The following is a 26,545-nucleotide window of genomic DNA, read 5'->3' on the forward strand; positions in this document are numbered from 1 at the left end:
GAGTGACTCTTTGGATTCTAGAGAATTCTATCTGGGAGAAAGTCATTCAGAGAAACTGCCTTTTAAAGAACTTTGGCAAGGACTTTAAAATCTGCATAGTAAGTGTGGGAAAAACATTAAGAGGGGAACTTTACCCATTATATCAGCAAATAGGCCAATGTGATAAAATAACATTTAAATTAAAGCCAAACCATGGTTTCATCAGCCTTATTAATATAAGACATCTAAAGCCTAGTGTAAAATTGAAATGACAGGCATATGGTCGCAGATGTGCAAAAGACTCTTTTTCTGGATAATCTTAATAGTGCTGTAATTTAAACCCTGCCTCCCAGGAACCAGGATGAGATAGAAACATTTATGAAACAGACCCATAAAGAGTAGAAGCTGGACCCAGGCCCACACATGCCCTAGTGAGAGGGCTTTTGGCAGTTACTCTTCATGCAACTATTTTCAGACCTACGTTGCTCCCTGGGGCTACCTCTTCCCTCTGGTGTTTAGTGTCTATTATTTGAAGTTCAGTTGTCAACTCATCATTGACCCATCCTTCTTCAAACAGTTTATTCAAGGTTCTTCCTGACTCCATTGAAATGTGCTTGGTCTAGCTGTCCTATCTTATGGTCCTACTTTTAGCTACTATAAGAAAAACGCAAGGGAGTGTGACAAATGCGGCAGGCCAGCAATAAGGAAACTCAGTCCCCAGCCTGTCTTTATTGAATTTCAGCCTCTTCTTGATCCTCCAAACTAAGAGATAGAGGCTCTCAGCTGAAGAGGTCTTTCTTTTTTTTTTTTTTTTTTTTTTTGACGAAAGGAGAGAATGTGATTTTTCTAAAATCATTAAGGCCTTAAAACATTTTCTAAAGGCAAAATTTGTTTTCCTAATTAACTTTTGCCATGATTTTTAAATCTCATATTAAGTAGTTTTCTCTTTCCCCTAAGCATTTCCTACATAAGTAAATAAGAAAAGCCCACATGTGTACTACCTTGTGATTTTGCCTGGTAAATCTCCAGGCAAAAAGATTTAGAAACCTGGGAATAGCAAGTGCTTTATTTTGCATTTATCTAACAAATGCCACAGGACATCAGTAACTAGAGAGCATGTCAGCATTCTCTCTGTACGTACTATCTTTCGTAGCAGTAAAAGAAACAGAGCTCTTGAAATGTAACTTTCTAATGGTGTAATGAGTTAGCTACGAATCCTAGAGAAATATAGGTATATATTTCCAAATATATAAGGAAATATATCACTGATCATTCAGCTTAACTTACAAAATTGGCCCCAGTTGCTGAAATTTGAAACAACCTGATAGCCCATTACCAAAGCCATCACCAGTTAACTGATAATTGTATGTTCCTTTTTCCTTAAATTTCAGGAGACTTTGCTGTGCTCCTGAGCTCTGGACTTCCAGTTAAGATTGCCATCCTGATGAATTTCCTAAGTGCTCTAACTGCCTTCATTGGACTGTACACTGGCCTCTCTGTATCAACTGATCCGTGTGTTCAAAACTGGATCTTGACAGTTACTGCCGGGATGTTCTTATATTTATCCTTGGTAGAAATGGTAAGTTTTATGTCTTTTCCACTTTGTCTTTCTAAACACTGAAAGTGCAAAACAGAGAAAAAGCGATAAAATGAAAGGATCGACGGGGAGAAGAAAAGAATATAGGTAACTATAAAAGATGAAAGAAGTAGTCTGTGTAATCCACGAAAGTAAGTTGTACACAGAAAAAACAAAATCTGAGATACAGAAAAGGTTGACATTCTTTTAGCGAATTAAAGGGATGAATGAAACCTTTATAATTGTCAAAAAGGGATCATCAGTTGATTCTGCTCTGACTTTGCATCTATATGTGATGCGTGTATTTTCAGCTGAAACAATGAAAAGTTTTGTTAAACAGCCAGCTATTTTTGTTTACACATTGGAAAATAGTTTAACTGAATTTGTCATTGAATTAAATAGCTGTTTAACTTAACCCACTGTACTATAAAAAAATAATGATATAATCTATAAGTTTTAATTACCAAAGGGTTATTATGTGTAAAATGAGGAAGACTGTTATAATATTGAGTCTCTAAAATTGCAACATATTTTTCCTAAGGAGGTTCTTGCTGACACTAATGATAATTCAGTCATCACTTTTCATGCTTTGTAATCTTATTGAAATAATTAAACCTAGGAAATATCATTTTTTTTGGTCACTTAAATCATGGATCTTCATAAGATAAATCAGTCGTTTTTTAAGATCACCTTCTATTAAATTTCTTTATAACTTAAATATCTTAAGGTGAAAGTCAGAATGATGATCCTTTCTCGTGGTTGGAATAAGGCAAATAAAAATGACGAATTAAACAAAGAAACATTTCCCTAAGACTGAGAATCAATAGAAAACCAACCTGCACAAAAAGTAAAATCTGTGATTACGTGTATCCTGGAGCAGAAAAAATACAATAAACAACCTCGAAGGTAATATATGTAACAGGACCATTGGGATGGACCAGTGCTGTGGCAGAATCTAGGTATTGTCCCAGCAGTAAATAAAGAAAAATGGATCATAAGGAAAAAATTCTGGAAGGCAGGAACCTGTGCTGATAGAATCAGAATAACAGTGAATTTTATTTTCATCTTCATTTTTCAATTAAAGTTGACATTCAATTTTATATTAGTTTCAGGTGTACAGCATTGTGGTTAGACATTCATAACTTATGAAGTGATTCTCCCGGATAAGTCTAGTACCCACCTGGCACCATACATACTTTTTACAAAATGATTGACTATATTCCCTATTCTTGAAGGAGAATTCAAAAAGGGGATTCTTCAGGTGAACACCACTGCTTTAAATTCCATTGTAAAGAAGTCTTCTGACTTTCTGGTTGTTTTTCTTAAATCTCATGAGATTCAAATAGATGAGGTAATTACCAAAATATACTTCCAAATTTAGAAATGTTTTTACATGTTATTTATGATACTCAGAAAATAGCCTAATCTGGATGGTGAAGATAGCTAAAAGTGGGAGGAATTCTACCCCAATCCCCAGACCACAATCAAAGTACAGAATCCTCTATCCTTCCAGTTTGAGCCATCTCGATTTCTAGCCTTTTGCGACTTCAAAAGCATACTGTCATTCATCAGTAAATGTTACAAGCTACTTTTGTTTAAGATGTCTATATATCAGTCTTGAAATCCATTCTTGAGGCTCCTGATTTTCAGCTTTCTATTTCTGATTTCTTTTCTCTTCCTGAGCAGTTGGGGGCAGTTGTTACATTTTTTTGAAGTTTATTCTGGGTGTTCTTTTGTTGTTGTTGGTGGTGTTTATTTAAACACAGTCTGAATCTCTCTTCATGTGTGATGGATCTATTCGCATGTAGTCAATCATTTTCCTTTCTCAGGGAGTCTACTCTCCCAAAATTGAGCTGAGAAGATTATCAAGAACCATTTGTCATATAGAACCCGAAGCTACATACGTTGTTTTCCCCTCAATGTTTCTCCTCCTGATCTTGTAAGGGTGAGCAGTTGCTGGTAAGAAAATAATGTGGCTGATATCCTATGAGATGCCAAGTAGAATAAGGCTTTGACCTTATTGAAAATTACTACTGACCAAGGAAAAACCCGCATCCTGGCCAAAAGACAGGAAATAAAATACTCTGCGCTTCCTGGGGCTACTTCCTATTATCCGACTCACTTGCTCTCATGGCCTTTTGAGTAGGACTCTCACAGAGCAGCAAGCTTACCCGGTGCTGTACTCTGGGGCGGTGCCAAAGAAAATAGTCTCTCATCATTTAAAGGGAAGAAAACAAGTTTCGCGACTCTGTAAATAGCAAAGAAAATAAATGACAACAACTAAAGACTAAGGGGGAATACTTTCATACAGGCACATTTGCTAAACCCTGGATTTATGAGCAGGGTTCCTGTGAAAAGATTCGTTAGATTTTTGCTTTGCGTGTTTGTTTGTTTCAAAGAAATTGGGTATGTTATTTCAAACTCTGTAAAGAAAAAAGAACTAGGGGCAAAAAAATGGGGCCATTAGCAATGAGGTCAACCAGGAAGAAAGTCTTCTCTTGGGAAATCTGCCAGCCTAAATTGTCCAGAGTGGTATTGCCTTATCCAAGCACACTAACTCCCAGTTGCGTTGAATGGTTGCTAAAGAAAGTTAAGAATGTAGCTCTGGGTGGCCAGCGGAAATTCGTTCTCTGTTATAAAGACCAGTGTCATAGTTGGGGTTTCCCCCAAGCAGAGGCTGAGACAAAAGCTCTGGTGAAAGCAGTTCATTTGGGGAGTGATCCCAGGGAGGAGGGGTGAAGAGCAGATGGGGGTAAAAGAGAGAAAGATGAAGAGTAAATCAAACAATGTGTTTTTATTAAACTGACCACCACTCTGGGGGATCCCTAACATAGGACCTACTGCAGGGCCTCCTGCTCCATCGTTCAGTGCTGGCCTCTCAAGCATTATCCTCACACTTTCAGATTCTGCCTGCCTGAGTGCCAAGGTAGTTCCCATGGCAGTCCCATGGAATCACGGGACCAGAGAACCCCGGGCAGGAGAAGGAGGAAGGCAGTGTGGGCTGTGTGCAAAATGAATCAACACTGTCTCAGATCTGTCTCTGCAGCAGTGGCTGGGGTGAAAGATGGGACTGAGAGAACACGAAACAGCACGCAAGTGATGTCCATGAGCAATTAGCCCCTTCCACCACTCAAATAAGCTCATGTTCTCCTTTACTTATGAGTCTCATCTATCTCAGAGTCCCTTCAAAGTGGTAGCCACCCAAAAACTCCATAAAGACTTAATATAAAATATTTGTAGAACAAGCTCCAAAGCCTGCTGGTCCTGAGGACATATTTGATGTTTATCAGCTCTGTGTTCCAGTCTTGATTCTCCTCACCTACATTCAGGCAACACTTTGCCTGCCTTAGATTCCTTTCTTCAGAGAGCAAGCCAGGTCTTCACTGAGAGATCTGTTTTCACCTTGTCAGGCTGTTTCCTGTAGTGAGTTGCCTGTTCACCATTTTCTACAGACATGAAAGCACCAAGAGATGCTTCAAGGAATCCTTGGGTTTCTGGATATGGTCCTTTCTTACTCCATTGTGTACCAGTGACCCTAACTCCCCATGGTAACCAGTGACAATTACTCCTACCAATATTGTAACTCTTTCTCACTGGTTCACCCATTGGCCTGAGGAGCTCAAATGACCAGTAGAAATATTCTCTGGTGTATTCTCTTCAAGAATAAGGATCTGTGGTCTGACAGTGAAAGTATGTAGGAACAAGAAACACAAGTTCCACAAGTGGCAATGATTCAATTCCATTGCTTCATAATTTTTGTCTATTGTTTCAGCTCTTATCTCTATTATTTCCTTCCTTGTATTCATTTTGCACTTAATTTTCAGTTTATTTTCTTGATTTATGAGGTGGAATGATATATTGATTTTAAATCTTTCTTCTTTTCTAACATAAGCATTTAAAGTTAGAAATTTCCCTCTAGCACTATTTTAGCTGAATCCTATATATTTTAATATGTTGTGTTTTCAATACTGACCATTTTGAAATGTTTTTTTTATTTCCCATATAAGTTTTTTGAAGCCATATGTTATATAGAAGTATGTTGCTTAATTTGTCAATATTTGGAACGTTTCTATATACCTTTTAGCTATTGACTTTAATTCCTTCATAGTCAGAGAATATACTCTATATTATTTTAGTCCTTTGAAAATTTTGCAACTTGTTTTGTGGCCCAGCTTATGATCTAATCTGCTGAATGGCCCATGTGCTTTTAAAATGTACATGAGCGAAGCCAGTTGTTGGGTGTGGGGTTCGTAAATATCAGATGAGTTGATAGTGTTATTCATATTTTCAAATTTTGTACTGATTTTTCTCTCTGCTTGTTCCGGTAACTATTGAGGAAGGGATGTTAAAATATAAACCTATATGTGTGGGTTTGCCTATTATTAGTTTTATCTATTTTGCTTCATGTGTTTGAATTTCTGTTATTAGATGCATGTATATTTACGGTTGTTATGTCTTCCTGATAAATTGATACGATTATCATGCTAAAAGATCCCTCTTCAAGACAACCCCTTGTCTTGAAGTCTTCTTTGTCTGATGTTAAAAGAGACACATCTGCTTTTCTGCTCACTGCACAGGATATCTTTTCTATCCTTTTATCTTCCACTTATCTGTGGAAAGTAAGTGGTGGTACCTTGATAGAATATTTGAAGTGTCACATAACAGAAGCATCTGATATAATGGATTAGTATCCATTTATCCACTTTCTCTAAATCTTATTTATAACCAGATCTTTTGGTTTGCTGTCTTTTTCAGTCCTGTGTTTGCTACAAAGATTTCGTGAGATTTGTTCTCTGTAGATATAATGACTTACCACCAATCCAAAGATATATATGTTCTAATCTTGGGAACCTGTGAATACAATATCTTATATGTCTAAAGGCACTTTGCAGATATGATTAAGTTTAGGACGTTAAGAGGGGGAGAATATCCTCCATTACCTGGGTGGTTCCAATTTAATCACATGACTCTCTTAGAAGTGGAAAACCTTGACCATCTGGGGTCAGAAAAATAGATGTAATGCAGAAGGAGCGTCAGAGAAGTTTGGTGTTGCAGATATTGAAGATGGAGGAAGGGGTCCAGAAGCTAAGGGATGTGAGCATTCTCCAGATGCTGGAAAAGGCCAGGAAACAGATTCTCCCCAGGTCTCCAGAATGGAGAGCAGCCCTGATGACACCTTAGTCCTGGCCCACTGACCCTGTCAGATAATAAATCTGTGTTGTTATAAGCCACCAGGGTAGTGATAATTTGTTAATGGCAGCCATTGAAGACAAACTTATCCTTGCACTACTAACCTTGGTTACATGTGCTTGGAAACAGAAGCAGCTATGTTGGAATATCTTACTCTGTCTGAGAACCGAAAGTTCCTTGTAAGAAAATTCTCACAACTGAAACTCTGGAAGATTTCTAGGCTCAACCTTCTTTAACACTTACAGAATTGGTCAATAGGAAGAAAAGACAATACCTGGAAGTATTGTTTTTTGTTGTTGTTTTTTTCCAGCAGTTTCGATGAGAGAGATTTTATTTTTAATGAATATGATTTATCATTTAAAGAATAAATAAATTCATTTTAAAAATCATAAATAGATTATGCCAAATAAAGGTTTATTTTGGATCTGGAATAAATTTCAAACCTTTAGGCATTTTTCCTAAGGTTTTAAATCCAGTGACACTGTTTCCATAGCAACAGGCCCATAGAAACCTCAAGGGACTGTCACTATGGATGTAACTGGAGATGTCACTAGAATTGGGAGAACTGGACAACTGCCCAGGATCCAATACATTAATGATACCCAAGCTGACAGTGGGGAAGCTGTAAGTCTGAGAGGCAGGTAGTAGAGAAGGAAGCCTCACCAACAGGCCAAAACAAAGTAAAACTGAGGTGCCCCCTCCATGAACATCAAGACAAATTAGCTGAGAACACACCTTATTCCCAACGTCTTCCCTCCACCCATCTCCCATACTACACAGTTTTCCTGATCTCTTCCCGATTCCCTCTGTATTCTTTTCTGGATGCTCTTCTAAAACTCCTCTTTCTCAAGACTATTATTAATGTTCCTTTAACCTGGATTTCACTTGTATAATAATGGGGAAGAAAACAGAGAGATTGAAGAGCAGTCAATCAGGGCAATTGGCTTATCCACCTGCTTCTGGGAGGTATCTCCTCCTGGTAAAAAATCACAGCCACACTTTGCCTGGAGCATTTTCCCATTTCCAGATTTTTTTTTCTTGTATGAAAGGTAGGGTAAAGAGTATTTTGAATTTGAACTTAAGATCCTCTGCTTTTAAAATGGACTCACTTGTCCCTTCTCGGCCTTTTGGCTAAGATCAAATGTAAAATGTACTCAAAACACAAAAATAAGATTTGAGCATTGAGCCCAGTCAATAAATAGGATTCTCAGTAGTCCAGACAAAGAGCATTCATTCAGTAAATATTACAGCTTCAAGATAGTGAATTTGGTGAAAAGAACATAAATTGACAAAACAGCCACTTTTCTAGCTACGCTTCTCCTCTTCTTAATCACACGACTATAAAATTAAAGAAAAACAGAATCGTGTACTTTTAGGATGTTGATCCCATTCCCTCTTCCCTATCATTCTTTACCTTTCAATTTATTGAGTTTGATTCTTTCTTTCTCATAGAAATCTAGGTAAGTCCAGTGCAATTCAGCCAATCTACAACCACCACGTTGGCTCTGGTACATGAGTCCTTTCTCCCTCCAAAAACTACTAAGCTCTCCTTTTTCTGTACTTTGGCAATATCTAGATATAATGCCCTTTAAACTATGTCCATACATGGAAAATGGATATTTTCTTTGAAAAAGTCATATAAAATGAAGTCGATAGACATATTTGCTTTCGACATATATTGTACTTGAAATCAATGAATGCACCATTTCAAACAATCTTTTGCTGTGAAAAAAAATGACAAGAATTTAAAAACCATTTCAGGCAGCAAGATAATATAATTTAACATTCACAATGATTTCTTCACAAGAGCAAAAAGGATGAATCATTCTTATCAACAATTTTGAAAGATTTCTATTCTCTTTCTCTAAAAATCAGTCATACCCTACACATCAATATTTCCTACTGAGAAAATGATTGATTAAATAGACCCAACTTGGATGAATGTTGACCTCTGTAATTTACAAAAATTGACCACCAGAAATGTTTGTACTTTTTTCTAGCTAGTCTCTTAAATTACGTGTGTGTGACACACACACACACACACACACACACACAAATATACATATCTTCCAAAGTAATCCATTTCTTAGAATAATGGCTGGCTGATGGCTCTCTTTGCTGAGCTATACAATTAAGAATTTTTCTATACAATTAAGAATTTTTCTAAGTGAATCACTTTTCCTAAAGAAAAAGTAGTGTTAAATTGTTAAATTTGTTAAATACAAGTTAACATATAACAAGTTAAAATTGTTGAATACAAGTGAAAAGCAGGTAACATTTTTGTCTCTCCTAATTGTGTGTGACAATGATGTGGTCTTTCTCTTATAGCTCAGTTTCAAAACAGAACATTTTATTTATCTTCTGCAAACTGCTTCATGAATTCCTTTGGGAAGATACCATTGAGAAGTTAGAAGTCTATAAGATCCTGTATTTAAATATTCAATAAGTAAAATATCTAGTGCTGAATTTTAAAAAGTAAACTTGAGATAAGCCTTCAAGTTGGTGATTTCAGATACACTGAGAGCTGCGGTCCTTGCTTTTTTGCTTGATAAGAAAACTTAAAACTACTGTAGTAGGTTGTTCTGTGAACATAGGTGCTTATTTCAAAAGACCTAAATTCAAAACAGGACCTAACGGTGTCAATGGGAGCAAATCTTCCTATTTCAGGATATTATTGTATCAACATAGTACTCTGTGTTGAGGGTCTTACTGCTAATAATTAAATATGATGCTAAAAGAGAACACACTCTAATATCCCCCTTTACATTGCTGTTAAAAGGGATAATCAAGAAAATGAGTGAATAAAACAAAGGAGGGAAATTTATCTAATAAACACAAGAATAAATTATGTTGAAGCCACACCCAAATTTACTGAATTACAATCTTAGGAGATTGTTAAAAGCAAGAATTGATACAATATTTTTCAGCAAATATCCCAGAGAAAACTTTAATTCTCCAGAATATTATAGAAAGAGAAATCCAGCAGAACCCTCCTGAGATTTTGAAGCTGATGAAACCTCATCTCGGAGGATAGGCAACTCTCCCCAGCCAGGTCCAGCTAAAGGGACAGCCAAGTTCCTTAAAGGAAAGGAGACTCTAGACTTCCCTCTATGTTGTCTCTGTCTTATCTCTAGCAGACCATCACAAAGAAATCCAAAGGAGTCCACTCTGCCGACTATCAAAAGAGGGCATTCTGATCCTCCAGAAATGAATTATTTTATGGTTGTTAATTAAGCACGAGGACATGAGAGCTGAGTTTATTGTCTTAGTCCATTTAGGCTGCTGTAACCAAAAATAAAAAAAATAAAAAATCCATAGATTGAATGGCTTAAACAACAAACGTCTGTTCTCACTGTTCTAGAGGCTGAGGAGTCCAGATCAAGGCGCTGGCAAATTTGTCTGGTGTCTCCTAGTTCCTAGATGGCAATCGTGTGTCCTCACAGAGACTGCTCCAGAGAGAAGCAAGCTGTCTCAGGACTTGTGTAAGGGCACTAACCCCTTCATGGGGGCCCCACCCTCATGACCTCCTCTAATCCTCATCAGCTCCCAAAGGCCCCACCTCCTAATACCATCACACAGGGTAGGGTTTCAACATATGAATTTGGAGGGGACACAAACATTCAGTTCATAACGTTTATGCTCTGGGACTTTGAGGTCTAAACATAACAAAATTTCATGTTTCTCAGTGCTGAGTGATTATAGTGAATCCTTACCAGGAAGTAACGGGCAATGCTTCCTATCACATAGTTTCTTAGAGGTAATCTAAACACTGCTTATTGTGATGTTATAATAAGCTAAAGAGTTCATCAAAGTAAAACTTGTGAAGTCTTGGAGAGAGAACATGTAGGTGCACACTTATTGTAAAATAGTCATAACATAAAATTTACCATCTTAACCGTTTTTAGGTGTACAGTCCAATGGTATTAACTACATTCACATTCTTGTGCAACCATCACCACTGTCCATCTCCGGAAGGTTTTTCATTTTTCCAAACTGAAACCATACTCATTACACAGTAACTCCCCACCACCCCCGCCCCCTACTCCTTGGCACCCACCCTTCTACTTTCTGTCTCTGTGAATTTGACTATTCTAGGTACCTCATATAAGTGGAATCATGTAATGTGTCCTTTCGTGAGAGACTTATTTTTACGGTCCTCAAGGCTCATCCAGGTCATAGCATGTGTCAGAATTTCCTTCCCTTTTACAGTTGAAAAATGTTCCATTGTATGTGTGTGTGTGTGTGTGTGTGTATGTGTGTGTGTGCGTACGTGCATACCCACACACACACCATTTTTGTTTATCCATTTATCTATCAATGAACGCTTGGGGTGCTTTCACCTTGCGGCTATTGTGAATAATGCTGCTGTGAACACAGGTGTACACACATCTCTTAAAGTTCCTGCTTTCAATTAGTTTATGTATGTATCCAGTAGTGGACTTGCTGAATCATATGGTAATACTATTTTTAATTATTTGAGAACAGCAATACTATTTTCCAGAGTGGCTGCACCTTTTTACACCCCCACCAACAGTGCACAAGGGTTCCACTTCCTCCACATCCCCGCCAACACTTGTTATTTTCTGTTATTTTGAAAATAGTGATCATAACGGGTGTGAGGTGATAACTCATTGTGGTTTTCATTTGCGGTTCCCTAATGATTAGTGATATTGAGCATCTTTTCATGTGCTTACTGGTCATTTGTGTATCCACTTCGGAGAAATGTCTATTCATGTCCATTGCTCATTTTTAATTGTATTTTGTTTTTATTGTTGTGAGTTGTATAAGTTCTTTATGTATTCTGAATGTTAACTCCTCATCAGATATGATTTGCAAATATTTTCTCCTGTTCCATGGGTTGCCTTTCACTCTGTTTATAGCGTCCTTTGATACATAGAAGGTTTTAATTTTGATGTAGCACAATTTATCTTTATTTTCTTTTCTTGCCTGAGGTTTTAGTGGTATATTCAAGAAATTATCACAAAAATCTAATGTTATGAAGCATTTACCCTATAATCATAGGCATTTTGTGGTTTTCAGTCTTATATTTACGTCTTTGATGCATCTTCAGTTTATTTTTGTATATGGTTAAAGAGTCCAACTTTATTCTGTTGCATGTAGATATCTAGTTTTCCCAATACCAGTTGTTGAAAGGATATTCTTTCCCCCATTTAATTTTTTTGGCACTCTTGTCAAAAATCAGTTGCCTGTGTATGTGAGAATTTATTTCTTGGCTCATTATGATATTCCATTGTTCGGTAAGTCTGTCTTTATTCCAGGACCACACTATTTTGATTAGTGTAGCTTTGTAATAAGTTTTGAAATCAGAAAGTATGAGACCTCCAACTTTGTTCTTTTTCAAGATTGTTTTGGCTATTTAGGGTCTCTCAAGATTCTACAGAAATTTTAAGATGGATAATTTTATTTCTGCAAAAAAAGGTCATTAGGATTTTGGTGTGGATACATTAAATCTGTAGATCACTTTACCTATTATTGATATCTTAACGATATTAAGTCTTCCAACCAATGATTATGAGGTGTCTTTCCTTTCTTTGTGTCTCTTATTTCTATTTGCAACATTTTAATAGTTTTAGGAGTGTACGTCATTCACCTTCTTGGTTAAGTTTATTCCTAAGTATTTTATTCTTTTGATGGTGTTGCAGATGGAATTATTTTCTTAATATCCTTTACAGATTGATCATTGATTGTGTATAGAAATGCAATGGATTTTTATGTGTTGATTTTGTATCTTACAACTTTGCTGAATTTTTAAATTGTATTGTACTGTAACATCTTGAGGATAAAAAAGAGTATTGGTACTGGGCAACAAATTTTTATTTAACAGAAAGACATGTTTTATAAATAGTATTTTTTTAACATAATACTACAGTGAATAAAATTACATTCATTAAAAACATTTACAAGTCGAAAGGATTTCATTATTAATCGCATAAGCCTATTTCTCTTGTTTTGTTTTTTAAACTCACTAGAAACAGAAATCTGCTGCAATTCTGTCTACTGCCTCTTTTTTCTCTTCTTCCTCAATTTTAAGTTGTATAAATGAACATGCATCGATTAGAATAAGTAAATAAAGGACACCTCTGTTCTTTCTCAAAGTTAAAAAGGATGGTGTTTCCTTAAATTCATAATGAGGACTGTATGGCAAATTTGATCCTTGTGTGATTTTTTGTTCACTGGAGCAACTTCCCTGGTATTTTTATAAAGTTTGCGATACAGTGAATGCCAAATCCAATGTTAATTGCTCATAGGACTAACAGGTGATTTACAAATTCAATTGATCTGAAGTTTACTGAGTGTATAAGATGCTCGTTGCTATGAGGAGACAGGCTATGCATGGCTTCAGGTTGTCACCAATCTGGAAGAAGAGCAAAAAGGTCATGTAATTGCCTCTGTGATGGAACTGACTAAAACAAGTACGTTGGTCAGCCAGTGCATGGGAGAAAAAAGATAAACAAAGTCAGTTCATTGATTTTGGGGGTTCATAAAGGCCAGTCTTTCTCATTTACCAGTTTTCCAGCAAGCTGTGATCTCATGGAAGACTTCTTTAGAAAGTTCTCTCGGAGACAGCGCATGGATAGAGGATTATACTACCTGAGTATTAGGTTTTGCAAACACTGGTAAACTTTTGGGTGTCATTAAGAACCATAATAAATCTATCTGCCTATCTATTTAATTCAAGGACTCCTACATGTCTCTTTACAATCATTTTTAGATAACATGTTGTCAATGAATAATCCTCAAATGACTCTGATCCTTGAAAAAATTAAGAGAAAAATTAACTAAATGCCTTATTAACATTGTTCTAAATATGTGGATGAGTGAATATTCAAAATATTAATTTTTTTCCCTTGTCTGTTTGGAAATATAGAAAGGTTCTGGTGGTTCTTCATAGCAGTGATGGTCATTTGAGAAAAAAAAATCTAGGTATAATGAATGCTTTAAGACTATGGAAAATACTTGGAAAAACTCTTCCTCTTTTGAGTATAAATAGAAGGCTTTCAAATGGCTCTTATCTAGTTTGGCTTTAGACACCAAACCGTCCAGTAACTCAAAATATGCTTTAGTTTTTCCTTCTTCTTCTCCTTCTTTTTTTTATTGTTTTATTTTTAGCATAATAGGCATGTGTGGGTGGGACAGGAGAAATATAAAATGATACATAACCATTATAATTTGTCTCCTGACAGGCCGTAGTTCCCACTGAGACAAGAGTGTTTCTTTAATTTATACTAGGCTTAGATAACAATCTTTTTAAAAAATTTTTGTCTGTACTGTTTACGATGGTTGCCACTATCTACATGTGGCTATTCCACTGAGCACTTGAAATGTGGTAAGTGTGACTGAAATGATTTTTAAAAAATTAATAAACTTTATTTTTTAGAGAAGTTTAAGGTTCACAGCAAAACTGAGCAGAAAGAACCAAGAATTCCCATATAACTTCTGACCCACACATGTACACCTTCCCCCACCACTGACATTTCACACCACAATGGTACATTTGTTACAATCGATAAAAATACACTGACATATTATCACCCAAAGTCCATAGTTTACATCAGGGCTTATGCTTGGGGTTGTACATTCTGTGGACATCATTCAGAATAGTTTCACTGCTCTAAAAATCCCATGTGTTTTGCCTATTCATCCCTCTTTCTCCATTCATCCCTGGCAACCACTAATTTTTTGTCATCTTTGTAGTTTTGCCTTTTCCAGAATGCTGTATAATTGGAATCATACAGTATGTAGCCTTTTGAGATTGGCTTCTTTCACTTAGTAATATGCATTTAAGGTTCCTCCATGTCTTTTCATGGCTTGACAGTTCATTTCTTTTTATTACTGAATAATATTCCATTCTTTGGATGTACCAGCATTTATTTATCCATCATCTACTGAAGGACATCTTGGGTGTTTCCAAGTTTGGGCAAATCTGACTAAGGCTGCTATAAACATATGTGTGTAGGTTTTGTATGAACGTAAGTTTTCAATATATTTTGGTAGGATAGCAAGGAGTATGAATTCTGGATCACATATGTTTTGTTTTATAAAAAACTGCCAATGTCTTCCAAAGTACTAGCACCATTTAGCATTCCCACCAGTAATGAGTGAGAGTTCCTGTAGCTCCAGATGCTCACCAGCATTTGGTGGTGTCAGTGTTTGATTTTTGGCCTTTCTAACACAGTTGACACTTGAACAACTCAAGGGTTGAGATGCAGACCTCCATGCAGTCGAAAATCCGCATATATTAGTTTGGTGGGAAAGTAATTGCAGTTTTTGCAAATTAAACCTTTTAAACCACAGTCACTTTTGCACCAACCGAATAACTACATTCCGCCCTCCACATATGCAGATTCCCAACTGTGGATCGCTTCAAGGGTCAACTGTAGTTGTGTAGTGATGTCACATTGCTATTTTAATTTGAAATTCCGTGATGACATATGATGTTGAACATCTTTTCCACTGCCTGTATATCATCTTTGGGGAGGTGTCCACTCAGATCTTTTGTTGAACATTTTAAAAAATTGTGTTGTTTGCTTTCTTATTGTTAAGTTTAAAGAGTTCTTCATATGTTTTGGATAATAGTTTTTGTCACATGTGTCTTTGAATATATCTCCCAGCTTCTAGCTTGTCTTTTCGTTTTCTTGATGTTGTTTTTTTACAGAGCAGTTTTTAATTTTTAATGAAATTCAGCTTATTGATTATTTATTTCATGGATCATGCCTTTGGTGTTGTATCTAAAAACGCATCATCATACCCAAGGTCATCTAGGTGTTCTCCTATATTATCTTCTAGAGTTTCATGTTTTGTATTTTCCACTTAGAGCTATGATCTGTCTTGACTGAATTTTTGTGAAGGGTATGAGGTCTGTGTATAGATTCTTTTTTTCTTTTTTTTTGGCATGTGGATGTCCAGTAGTTTCAACACCATTTGTTGTTATCTTTGTTTCATTTTATTACTTTTTGCACCTTTGTCAAAGATTCGCTGACTATATTTATGTGGCTCTATTTCTGGCCTCTCTATTCTGTTTCATTGATCTGTTGGTCTATTCTTTCACCAGTACCACACTGTTGATTACTGTAGCTTTACAGTAAGTCTTGAAGTCGGGTATGTCAATTTTCCAAATTTGTTCTTCTCCTTCAATATTATGTTCGCTCTTCCTGGTCTTTGGCCTCTCCATACAAACTTTAGAATCAGCTTTTCAATATCTACAGAATAACTAGCTGGGATTTTTGTTGGCATTGCACTGAATCTATGAAAGAACTGACATCTTGATAATATTGAGTGATCCTATCCATGAACATGGAAATTCTCTCCATTTATTTAGTTTTTCTTTGATAGTTTTCATTAGAGTTTTGCAGTTTTCCTCATATAGATCTTGTACCCAATTTGTATATATTTTATTTATATATATTTTTATATATATTTTATATAAAAATAAAACATTTATATATATTTTATTTTTTGGTGCTAATGCCAATGGTAATATGTTTTTAATTTAAACTCTACTGTTCATTTCTGGTATATAGGAAACTGATTGACTTTTGCATATTAACCTTGTATTTCTTGGAAACTGGATACCAATGCTTACTAGTTCCAGGACCTTTTTTGTTGATTCTTTTGGGGTTTCTACATAGACAATCATGTCAACTACAAATAAAGATGCTTTTATTTCTTCTCTCCCAACCTCAAAGTGAGGTGATGAGTATGATCTCTTTCTCTTTGACTATGATGTTAGCTGTAGGGTTTTTGTTTGTTTGTTTGTTTTATAGATGTTCATCATAAGTCTGAAGATGTTTCTCTCTGATCCTACTTTGCTGGGAGTTTTTATCATGATGTATATTGGATTTTGTCAGTGTTTTTCATGCATTTATTGATATAATGACATGAGTTTTATTCTTTAGTTTGTTGATGTTGTAATGTAGATTATATTAAAGTTTGAATGGTGAACAACCTTATATACCTGGGATAAATCCCACTCATTGTGGGGTATAATTCTTTTTATATATTACTGGAGTCAATTTGCTATTATTTTGATGAGGATTTTTGCATCTCTGTTCATGAGAAATATTGGTCTATAGTTTTCTTTTCTTGTAATGTCTTTGTCTAGTTTTGGTATTAAGACAATGCTGGCCTTATAGAATGAGTTAGGAAGTCTATCCTCTGCTTTTATTTTCTGGAAGAGATTGATGAGAATTGTCATATTTTTTCCTTACGTGTTTGGTAGAATTCACCAGTGAACCCCTCTGGGCCTGGTGCTTTCTGTTTTGGAAGGTTCTTCATTATTGATTTGGTTTCTTTTGTAGATATAGACCTATTCAGATTGCCTATTTATTCTCATGTATGGGCAGATTGTGTCTTTCAAGGAATTGGTGCATTTCATCTAGGTTATCAAATTTGTGGGTATAGAGTTGTTCCTAGTGTTTCTTTAATATCCTTTTAATTTAAATGGGATCTGTAGTGATGTTCCCTCTTTCATTTCTTATATTATTAGTTTGTGTCTTCTCTCTTTTTTTCTTAGTTACCCTGGGTAGAGGATTATTGATTTTAAGGTTTTGTTGCTTTTGGTTTTATTGCTTTTCTTATTGGTTTCCTGTTATCAATTTCATTGATTTCTGCTTTGATTTTTATTATTTTTTTCTTCCTCTTACTGTGGATTTAATTTTCTATTCTTCTTCTAGTTTCCTAAGGTAGAAACTTAGATTATTGATCTTAGAGATTTCTTCTTTTTCTATTATTTCCCTCTAAGCACTGCTTTTGCTGCATCCCATAAACTTTGATAATTGCATTTTAATTTTCATTCCAAATATTTTTAAATTTATGTTGAAATTTCTTCTTTGATCCTTGTATTATTTAGGAGTGTGTTACTTAATATCTGTGTATTTGAGATTTTCCAGCTGTCTTTCTGTCGTTGATTTCTGGTTTAATTCCATTGTTATTTGTGAGAAGACATTGTGTGATTTCTATTCTTTTAATTTTATTAAGGTGTGCTTTATGGCCCACAGTGTGGTATCTAGGTAAATGTTTCATGTGAGCTTGAGCAGAATGTTAATTATGCTGTTATTGGCTGACATAGTTTATATGTTAATTATATCCAGTTGATTGATGGTGCCCTTCAGTTCAACTGTGATCTTAACTAATATTTTTTTTTTGTCTTCTGAATCTGTCCATTTCTAAAAGAGAGGTGTTAAAGTCCCTAACTATAATAGTGGATCCATTTATTTCTCATTGCAGTTCTATTAGTTTTGCCTCATGTGTTTTGACACTCTGTTGTTCGGAGCATACACATTAAAGATTACTGGAGTATTGAGTTATTTTCTCCTTATCTAATGTCCATATTTATCCCTGGTAGCTTTCCTTGCTCTAAAGTCAGCTCTGTTTGAAATTAATATAGCTATTCTCACTTACTTTTGATTAGTGTTAGCATGATATATCTTCTTCCATCTCTTTACTTTTAATCTATATGTGTCTTTATATTTAAAGTGGGTTTCTTGTAGGCAACATATAGTTGGCTTTTATTTTTTGATCCACTCTGAAAATGTCTGTCTTTCAATTGGTGTATTTAGACCATTGACATTTAGAGCGATTACTGATATAGTTGGATAAATATCTACCATATTTGTTACTGTTTTCTAATTGTTGCCCTGGTTCTTGATTGCTGTTTTTACCTTCCATACTTTTTTTCTTTTTGCTTTGTGGTTTTAATTGAGCATTTTATGTTATTCTACTTGACTCCTTTCTTAGCATATTAATTATATTTCTCTTTTTAGTTTTCTAAGTGGTTGCCTTAGATTTTTCAGTATACACACAACATCACCTTCACAGAACATTATACCTTTTCCTGGGTAATATAATACCTTATTATAACAAAGTATTCTTAATCCATCCTTCCTGTCCCTTGTGTCATTGCTGTCATTTATTTCACTATACATAAGTGCCCACATACACACACAAACATACATAATCAAATGCATTGGTGCTATTATTATTTTGAACAAATTTGTTAGATCAATTAAGAGTAAAAAAAAATGTTTTATATTACCTTTATTTATTCATTCTCTGATGCTCTTCTTTCTTTATGTAGATCCCAGTTTCTTACATATAGTATTTTCTTCTCTTTGAAGAACTTCTTTTAACATTTCTTATAAGGATGGTCTACTGACAACAAAATTCCCTCAATTTTTGTTTGTCTGAGAAAGTCTTTATTTCCCTTTCACTTTTGAAGCAGAATTTGGGGGGAGGGCACAGAGTTCTAAGTTGGTGCTCTTCTTTCTCAACACTTTAAATATTTTACTTCCATCTTTGTGCTTGCAAAGTTTCTGAGAATAATTCAGATATAAATCTTATCCTTGCTCCTCTATAGGTAAAGTGATTTTATTTTTTCCTCTGGCTTCTTTCAAAAAAAAAATTTGTTTTTAATCTTTGATTTTCTGAAGTTTGAAAATGATATGCCTATAAGCAGTTTTTTTGAGGGGAGCATTTATCCAGCTTGGTGTTCTTTGAACTTCCTGGATCCATGGTTTGGTGTCTGATATTAATCTGGGGAAAATTCTCAGCCATTATTGCTTCTAATTTGCTACTGTTCTTCTCTCTTTCTTAATCTGGTTTTCCCATTACACATATGTTACACTTTTTGCAGTTGTCCCATGGTTCTTGGATATTGTGTTGTGTGTTTTTAGTTTTTGTTCTGTTTGATTTTTAGTTTTGAAAGTTTCTACTGTCATATTCTCAAGTTCAGAGTTTTTTTCAGTCATGTCCAGTCTACTAATGAGCCTATCAAAAAGCATTCTTCAGCTCTGTTACAGTGTTTTTGATCTCTAACATTTATTTTTTGTTTCATTTCCATCTCTGCTGATATTAGGTTGGTGCAAAAGTGATCGCGGTTGAAAAGGTTAAAAATAATGGCAAAAACCGCAATAACTTTTGCACCAACTTAATATTATCCATCTGTTGTTGCATATGTTGCCTACTTTTCCCATTAAGGCCCTTCGCATTTTAATCATAGTTTATCAAAGTTCCTGGTCTGATAATGCCAAACTTCCTGCCACATCTGACTTTAGGTCTGATGTTTATTCAGTCTCGTCATGGTGTGTTTTTTTTGCCTTTTATTATTCCTTATTAGTGTGTTTATTTGTTTGTTTGTTTATGAAAGGATGATATGAAGTACTGGGTAAAAAGAACTGTGGTCAATAGGCCTTTAGTAATACAGTGGTAAAGCATGGGGGAGGGGAAGAATTCTATAGTTCTATGATTAGGGCTCAGTCTTTCGGTGAGCCCCAGTTCCTGGATTGTGAATTTCTTGTCCCTTCACCACTTAGGTGGGACAGCATGTCTAGAGGGAGCTGGAGTTGGGCATTTTCCTTTCTCAGGTCAGGTAGGCTCTGATAAAACTGTTTCTCCTGAGGGCTGACCTTGTTAAGAACAATAAAATGTCTTGGCATATTTCAAAATGGCTCTGAGAAAGCATGAGGGGATTTTTCTTCAATACTCACTGTGAGAATCTGGTAGCTCTTCTGGCAGTAAAATTCCCAGAAATGTGAGGGCCTCTTATGACTGGCCCTCCTGGAATTGTTAAGTCTTGGGCTATCTACACTGAGCCTCTAACAATGCATCAAGTACAGTTCAGGTTTCCCTGCCTTGGGACTGGCTCCCACAGAGGTTTCTGTTTGTGGGTTTCCGCTCTGGTAACTTGTATTCTCTGTATCGCCGGCCGTTCTCGCCAATGTTTGAGCCAGCAGTTTGCCCTGTGACTTCACCTCTCTGACATATCTAAGAAGAGTTATTAATTTTTCAGTTTCCCCAGATTTTTACTTGTTGTTAGGACACACGGGTGGAATTCTAATCTCCTTATATGTCACACCTGAAACTGGAAATCTTTAATATTCAACTTTTAAGTTTGCACATGAAAACAGATAATTGCTGATTTGCAAGCCAAATGGTGACTTGCACTAACAAGTCTCCAGTTGTGTGTCTTTTGCAAAGACAATTTACACACGTGACAGAGTTAGAGCAGCTCATGGGATGTGTGCCCCCAATGAAGCATGATCAAGCTGTCCTACAAAATAAGTTTCTGAGTTTTTTTCCTTATCATATTTTTTAGGGACAAACATGGGTCTTATCAAATGCAAATGTATACCTGATTCTGTGCGTACAAAGGGCGTTAGGGTCCCTCTGAAAAGACGATGGCATAAATCAGTTCTCAACTGAGATTCTTGAATGGAAAAGCAAGTCATTTCTCTTAAAACATGATCATGCCAAAAGCTACAGATTCCTGAGAGAGGAAAAATATTTGAATTACAATTTTAACTTCATAAGCGACATCACCCACTGTCTTCAACAAATGAATGTTGAATTTCTATATTTGAATTGTAAATTTTTAATATTGACAGGCTTTTGAAATTTTTAGAAGCTTTGGATGCTGAGCTTTCTTTTTTCAGTATGTACATTTATGAACCATACTGAAGTTTACCTTGAAATATCCAGTTATAGATCTTTAATGACACTAATAACAGACGAGTTTCAAATTACAGACCGGGAAGGCTTTGCATGGCACAGGAATGTGAAACTTAGATAGACAAGGAGCGGCAAAATCTTGGTTTCAGGACTTGTTTTGTAGACCATCCTACGTTGTGACAAGTCCTCCCTAGAATACAATAATTGTATAGTACATGATGGTAGTATTCATCCACTTTCTCTCCTGGTGTGTTCTGACATTCTCTGTGAGCATTCATGTCACAGCTTCAGCTTGACTAGGAATACAATTACAGGGACCGACTCAAGTTTCAAACATTTACTTAATATAATTTTCTAATGTTCAGAAATCCTAATTAGCAATTGACCATCACAACGACGTCTCAATTAGTTAATACAGCTCGCAGGGACCGTTATCTGTAGACAAGTCACAGTCAATGTGTGGACTTTGTGCATCTCGGGAAATTTCTTGCCTGTGCCTCATTGAAAATTGAAAAAAGAACTTAACAATGGCATGTTAAAGTGTTACATTTTAAGTAAAGATTGTTTTTTCCAGAAAATTACAACTCCTTGACTATCAGGGCTTGGCGTCCACTGATTAGAGTTGGGGAACTTGCTAAGCACGGAGGTAAAAAAAGAAGTTACTTTCTACTTCACATTTTCTAAGTTGCTGGCAGAAATCTAAAGGACATTTCTCTTAGTTCTATCTCTGGGCAAAGCTGTTTTGTTAACATTTCTTCTCTTTTTTCCTGACCTTTTAGTTGAATATTAATATACTCTTATCCATCTTTCATCCCCTCCAGCCTTAGGGTATAAATCAAGATCTGTAAAATTATTCAATAAAAGAATTTAATGGCCCTGGAGGAAAACGGGACTTTTTTCTCTTGGGAGCCAAGGAAAAATGGTGGCACTCAAACTCTTGTTGGGAATTTTTAAAAGAGAAACACAAAATACATATTTTTGCAAAATAATTCATATAGACCTGTATTTTCCTTCAAAATTTACTGACTGAAATGTTTAAAAAAATATATGGGTAGATTCAAAACAAGTGAAATGCTGTAATAAGATGTGGTTTGAGCTCTGGCATTTTATATTTGTATCTTTTGGAAAGATTTTTTTGTAGGACTCTCTGGTATTTTGGTATGAATCCAAGAGATATTATGGTTCATATGTTCATTCATAATCATCTAAAAGAAAGCCAACTATTGTCTCAAAAGCAAGCAAACTAAGCTAGCTTTTCTTGCCAAACCCATTTATGTGTGGACATGGAAAGTTCAGATAGGTTACCCAAATTAAGATGAAAGCTTCCTTATCAGGAGAAACTTTTTAAACTTTTAAAAACTGATAATTTTCATTGTTTATATGCTTCTATAGGCTTACAGTGTTCATCTATTATAGGTTTTTTCAAGTGTGTATTGTCTGCCTTGAAAACAGAATCAGTAATGTAGTATCTTTTATGACAAAAGAAACATGATATCTATATATTGTGTTATATATTTTTATCACAAGCAGTGACTGCTTTATGCCTAATTGGCCATTTTTAGTGTTGGCATTTTCCATTTTTTTCTAATTATGTAGAAACATATTGGTCAAAACAGAGATGAACTTCAGATAGAGAGCTGGTCTCTGCAGGTCTTTGTATGTCTTCTACAGTAATGAGATGACCTGGCTTCTTGTCCTAGTGCTAATATCACATCTGTGTGACTGGATAAGTCATTTTCCTCCCCAATGTTTTCTCATAACTAATAGGAGTTAGTAATTTTATCTCTTGTAGAGATTATGAGGAGAAAATAGGGGAGAGGAAAGATATAAGAAAGGGCATGATAAAATGCATGTAAATGAAAGTAAGCATTACATAAGACCTTTAGTCCGGGAATTCTGAAAGACCTTGAGGGAAATGTAAGCTGCTACTAGAAGGCACGCCTGAATGGATGGCATGTTATTATAGAGCCAATTATCTTTATTTATTTATTTTTTTAAAGTAGGGAACCTGTTGCAAAACTCCTCAGAAGGCATTCTATTTCATGTGAATGATAATTCCTGGAACTGTGAAATACTCATGATGTTTTCTTGTGGGTGATGCCATCTGCATACTCCGAATACAGGATTATTGATTATCTCACTGAGAGTGGGGCCACTGGCAGAGGTTGGAAGCTCTTACAAACACGTGTATTCAGCTCTATTGTGTGTCAGACACTACAAGCAAACAGCAGGTCTATAAGCTTAGGCTAATGAGAAAAATAATAGACCAAACTATTTCTTAAAAATATTGTGGCATTTTTGGATTTATTCAGGACAGAAACTGATTGAGATTTACAGAAATTCTCAGGACACTAATTCCATCTCTGTGGTTTTTGTATATAAAAATTTTGGCTATTAAATCTACCCTAATCAAGACCTACTTCTTCCCAGCCAGATACTTTGAGTGGAAGTGTGAGGCAAAGATGGAAATTAGAAAATGAGCTTACTAAATGTGGATTCATTAAGACATTGATGGTTGAAAATTCATTTCAAATTCTATGTATTGAGCCAGAACCATTTTCACCATCATGCTTATATATTTTCTAACGTATTTTTCTCCACAACAATTCACTCAATCATGATGGCTCAGTAAATGATCCATATTTTATGAATATTTGCCAAGAAAAGCTTTCCAGAAACTACTACTACTTTATCAAAGATGAACAACAGCCAGGTGGCACTAGCGACAGTGGAGGTAGGAGGAGTGGTTATTTCAGCCACATCTTATAAGTGAATATTAATTATTTTGTGTGAAAAACAAGCAGGAGAGGAAACTACAAAATATCTTATTCCAATATTTGGAAATAAGGCTCAAATTTGAGCCTTTCCTTGACCACAGATGGCATAATTGTGTTTCACAGATACAGTGTGAAATGCAAATTACTAAGACAGAAGGAAACCAGTTGCCTATATTGTCTGGCCTTGGAGGAAACTATCGAAAACTGCTTATAAACTATTGAGAATCAGACGTGTTGAGGAGCTCCAAAACATGCATTTTGTTAATCCCTCAAAAATACTATCAATTGCAAGCTCTTTGAGAACAAATACTACATTCTATGGATTTTCAAAATGCCATTTAAAATTTATAATGCATTATACAGGATTTCCCTAAGATAGCATGGTTAATTAACCTCATGTTTAAACATGGCAGAAAAACATCACAAGGGCATATATTTGAAGGTTCTCCATCCAAAAGAGCAGTTTTGGACACTACTTTGTCTTTTCGTCCACTGCTTCATGCTGCGGTGTGAGATACCAGGTTGCAATAATCCTAATCCTCCTTCTAATTGAGCTCATTAAAATGGCGAAATGTCCATCTCAATCACACTCAAAACAGAACATTCAGGATGCTCCTGAACATGCATTAAAAAATATGTCAACCTGTCTCAATATTGCCATAAATCTAAAACTCTTGCATATTTTATATGTTTGACCTTTTTCTTGCTAGATAAAATAATCCAGTAGCTCTCAATTGGAGGTGATGTTTATCCCCTGAGGGACATTTTGTATATCTGGAGACATTTTTGGTTGTCACAGCCAGGGGCAGAGGGACAACTGACATTTAGTGGGTAGAAATCCAGGATGCTGAAAAACATTCCACAATGCACAGAAGAGGCCCCACAACAAAGAATTATCTGGCCCCAAATGTCAATAACACCAAGATTAAGTGTCTTGACCTGATCCTGTATTCCAATAGAAATGACCATGATGTGAAAGAGATGCTCACCCTGGCCTCTCAGGGTAAGGGATTCAAAAGAACATGAGACAAAAACACATTGAGGCACTTCACACAGATGCTTGAGTGAACATGTCCTTCCAAATGGTGTTACGGCATTTCACAAATATAAAATGGTGGCCACTTGTCTCTGAGAATAAAATATATCCTTAGGAAATTATGCCTTTATTGTTTTAAAGGTCAGGAAGACCTTGGGTTATCTCTTTGGAAAAAACAAAACAAAACAAAACTAACAATTGTCACCCCAATAAACTTTAATTAAAAAAAATTATATATATATATATATATATATATATATATATATATATATGCTTTGTAATAGCCAGTGCATTTAGCAGATTTATAAACCTTAACACAACAGTCAAAATTTATACCATTTATCTATTGCCTATGTCACATTGAAGCATTTTCTGAAAACAAAAGTAAGAAAAGTTGGGTTTGCTTTCAGTTGATAACTATGTCATTTTATGACTTCTGGGTCTCTAGGACCTTTCTAATCACAATCAAATGGCTTAAATGTGTCTTACATTTTAAAAATTTTGGTAAGAGTAGGTATTAAGCATTTTGTAATTGTTTGGGGAATTTTAAAGGTTATTGAGTTCTGAATAACAGTCTCTCATGTTTTCCCACCAAAGTTTTCCCAGCAGTGAATATATCTGGATCTTATTCTGGTTTTTTATTCTTTTTTTAGCTTCCTGAAATGACTCATGTTCAAACACGACGACCCTGGTTGATGTTTCTCCTGCAGAATTTTGGATTGACCCTAGGTTGGCTTTCTCTGTTACTCTTGGCTATATATGAACAAAATATTAAAATATAAGTTGATTTTCAAAATCCTTCAAAAGTGAATTTATATGGCCTCATTTTGTTTCTTTTGTTGTACTCTGTAGTGTCATGTAAAATAAGTATTTTTTATCTTAGGTGAGGTGTGTATCTTTTAGTTCATTAACTTATTAATTTTTTAGTGAAATTGTGCTTGTAGTATGTAAATGTCAGGTTGTTCTTACTTGAAATTTTGTTTTTAGTGTCCAACACCATGATGGAAATCATACCTTTTTTAGTCATTAGTAAATTCTAAATTAATTCTGGTAAGCTTTCAAAAAATATCATTTCCCTAATAAAGAATGTTTGTTTATAATATTTGAAGTGGAAAGATGCCTGTTTGGATAAAATTTGCTGCAACTTTCTTGGTGTCAATAATATATTTTTTTCTGTGAGATTATATACCATAAGCAAACTAAATTACAAACAAATGTAATAAAGTGTAATTTTAATGTGATGGCTTGTATTACCTTCTGTTACTGGATGTCAGATTCTGAATCAACTGTCACAAAACCAGTATAATATAGTTCACCTGGAAGCATTTCTATCTGTTCATTAAAGCTTATAAATAAGCAAACTTGGGAAGCTAAAAGACAATATGTCAGCATTCTTCTACACAATCACCAGGTGAAATCTGTTCTAGACAAGGAGAACTGGAAACAAACGGTGAAATTCAAAAATTGTAAAAATAACAAAGCTTAATTCAGGCAGTAGATGAATGCATAAGGTCTCACATA

At 35.3% G+C, this 26,545-nt stretch overlaps 1 protein-coding gene across 2 annotated transcripts in view; it reads left to right on the forward strand.

Moving 5' to 3' along the window:
* SLC39A12 (solute carrier family 39 member 12) overlaps positions 1 to 26,267 on the forward strand; it is a 69,638-nt gene extending 43,371 nt beyond the window's left edge. Inside the window, exons 12-13 of one of the 2 annotated variants that reach the window (XM_033100687.1) lie at positions 1,371 to 1,558; positions 25,678 to 26,267. In XM_033100687.1, the coding sequence (XP_032956578.1) occupies positions 1,371 to 1,558; positions 25,678 to 25,806 (317 nt within the window). In that variant the 3' untranslated portion in view covers positions 25,807 to 26,267. The remainder of the gene's footprint in view (positions 1 to 1,370; positions 1,559 to 25,677) is intronic. The other variant, XM_033100686.1, reaches the window with a different exon arrangement.
* The last annotated feature ends 278 nt before the right edge of the window (positions 26,268 to 26,545 follow it).

The sequence above is a fragment of the Rhinolophus ferrumequinum genome, assembly GCF_004115265.2.
Source record: "Rhinolophus ferrumequinum isolate MPI-CBG mRhiFer1 chromosome 5 unlocalized genomic scaffold, mRhiFer1_v1.p scaffold_110_arrow_ctg1, whole genome shotgun sequence".
Lineage (NCBI taxonomy): Eukaryota > Metazoa > Chordata > Mammalia > Chiroptera > Rhinolophidae > Rhinolophus > Rhinolophus ferrumequinum.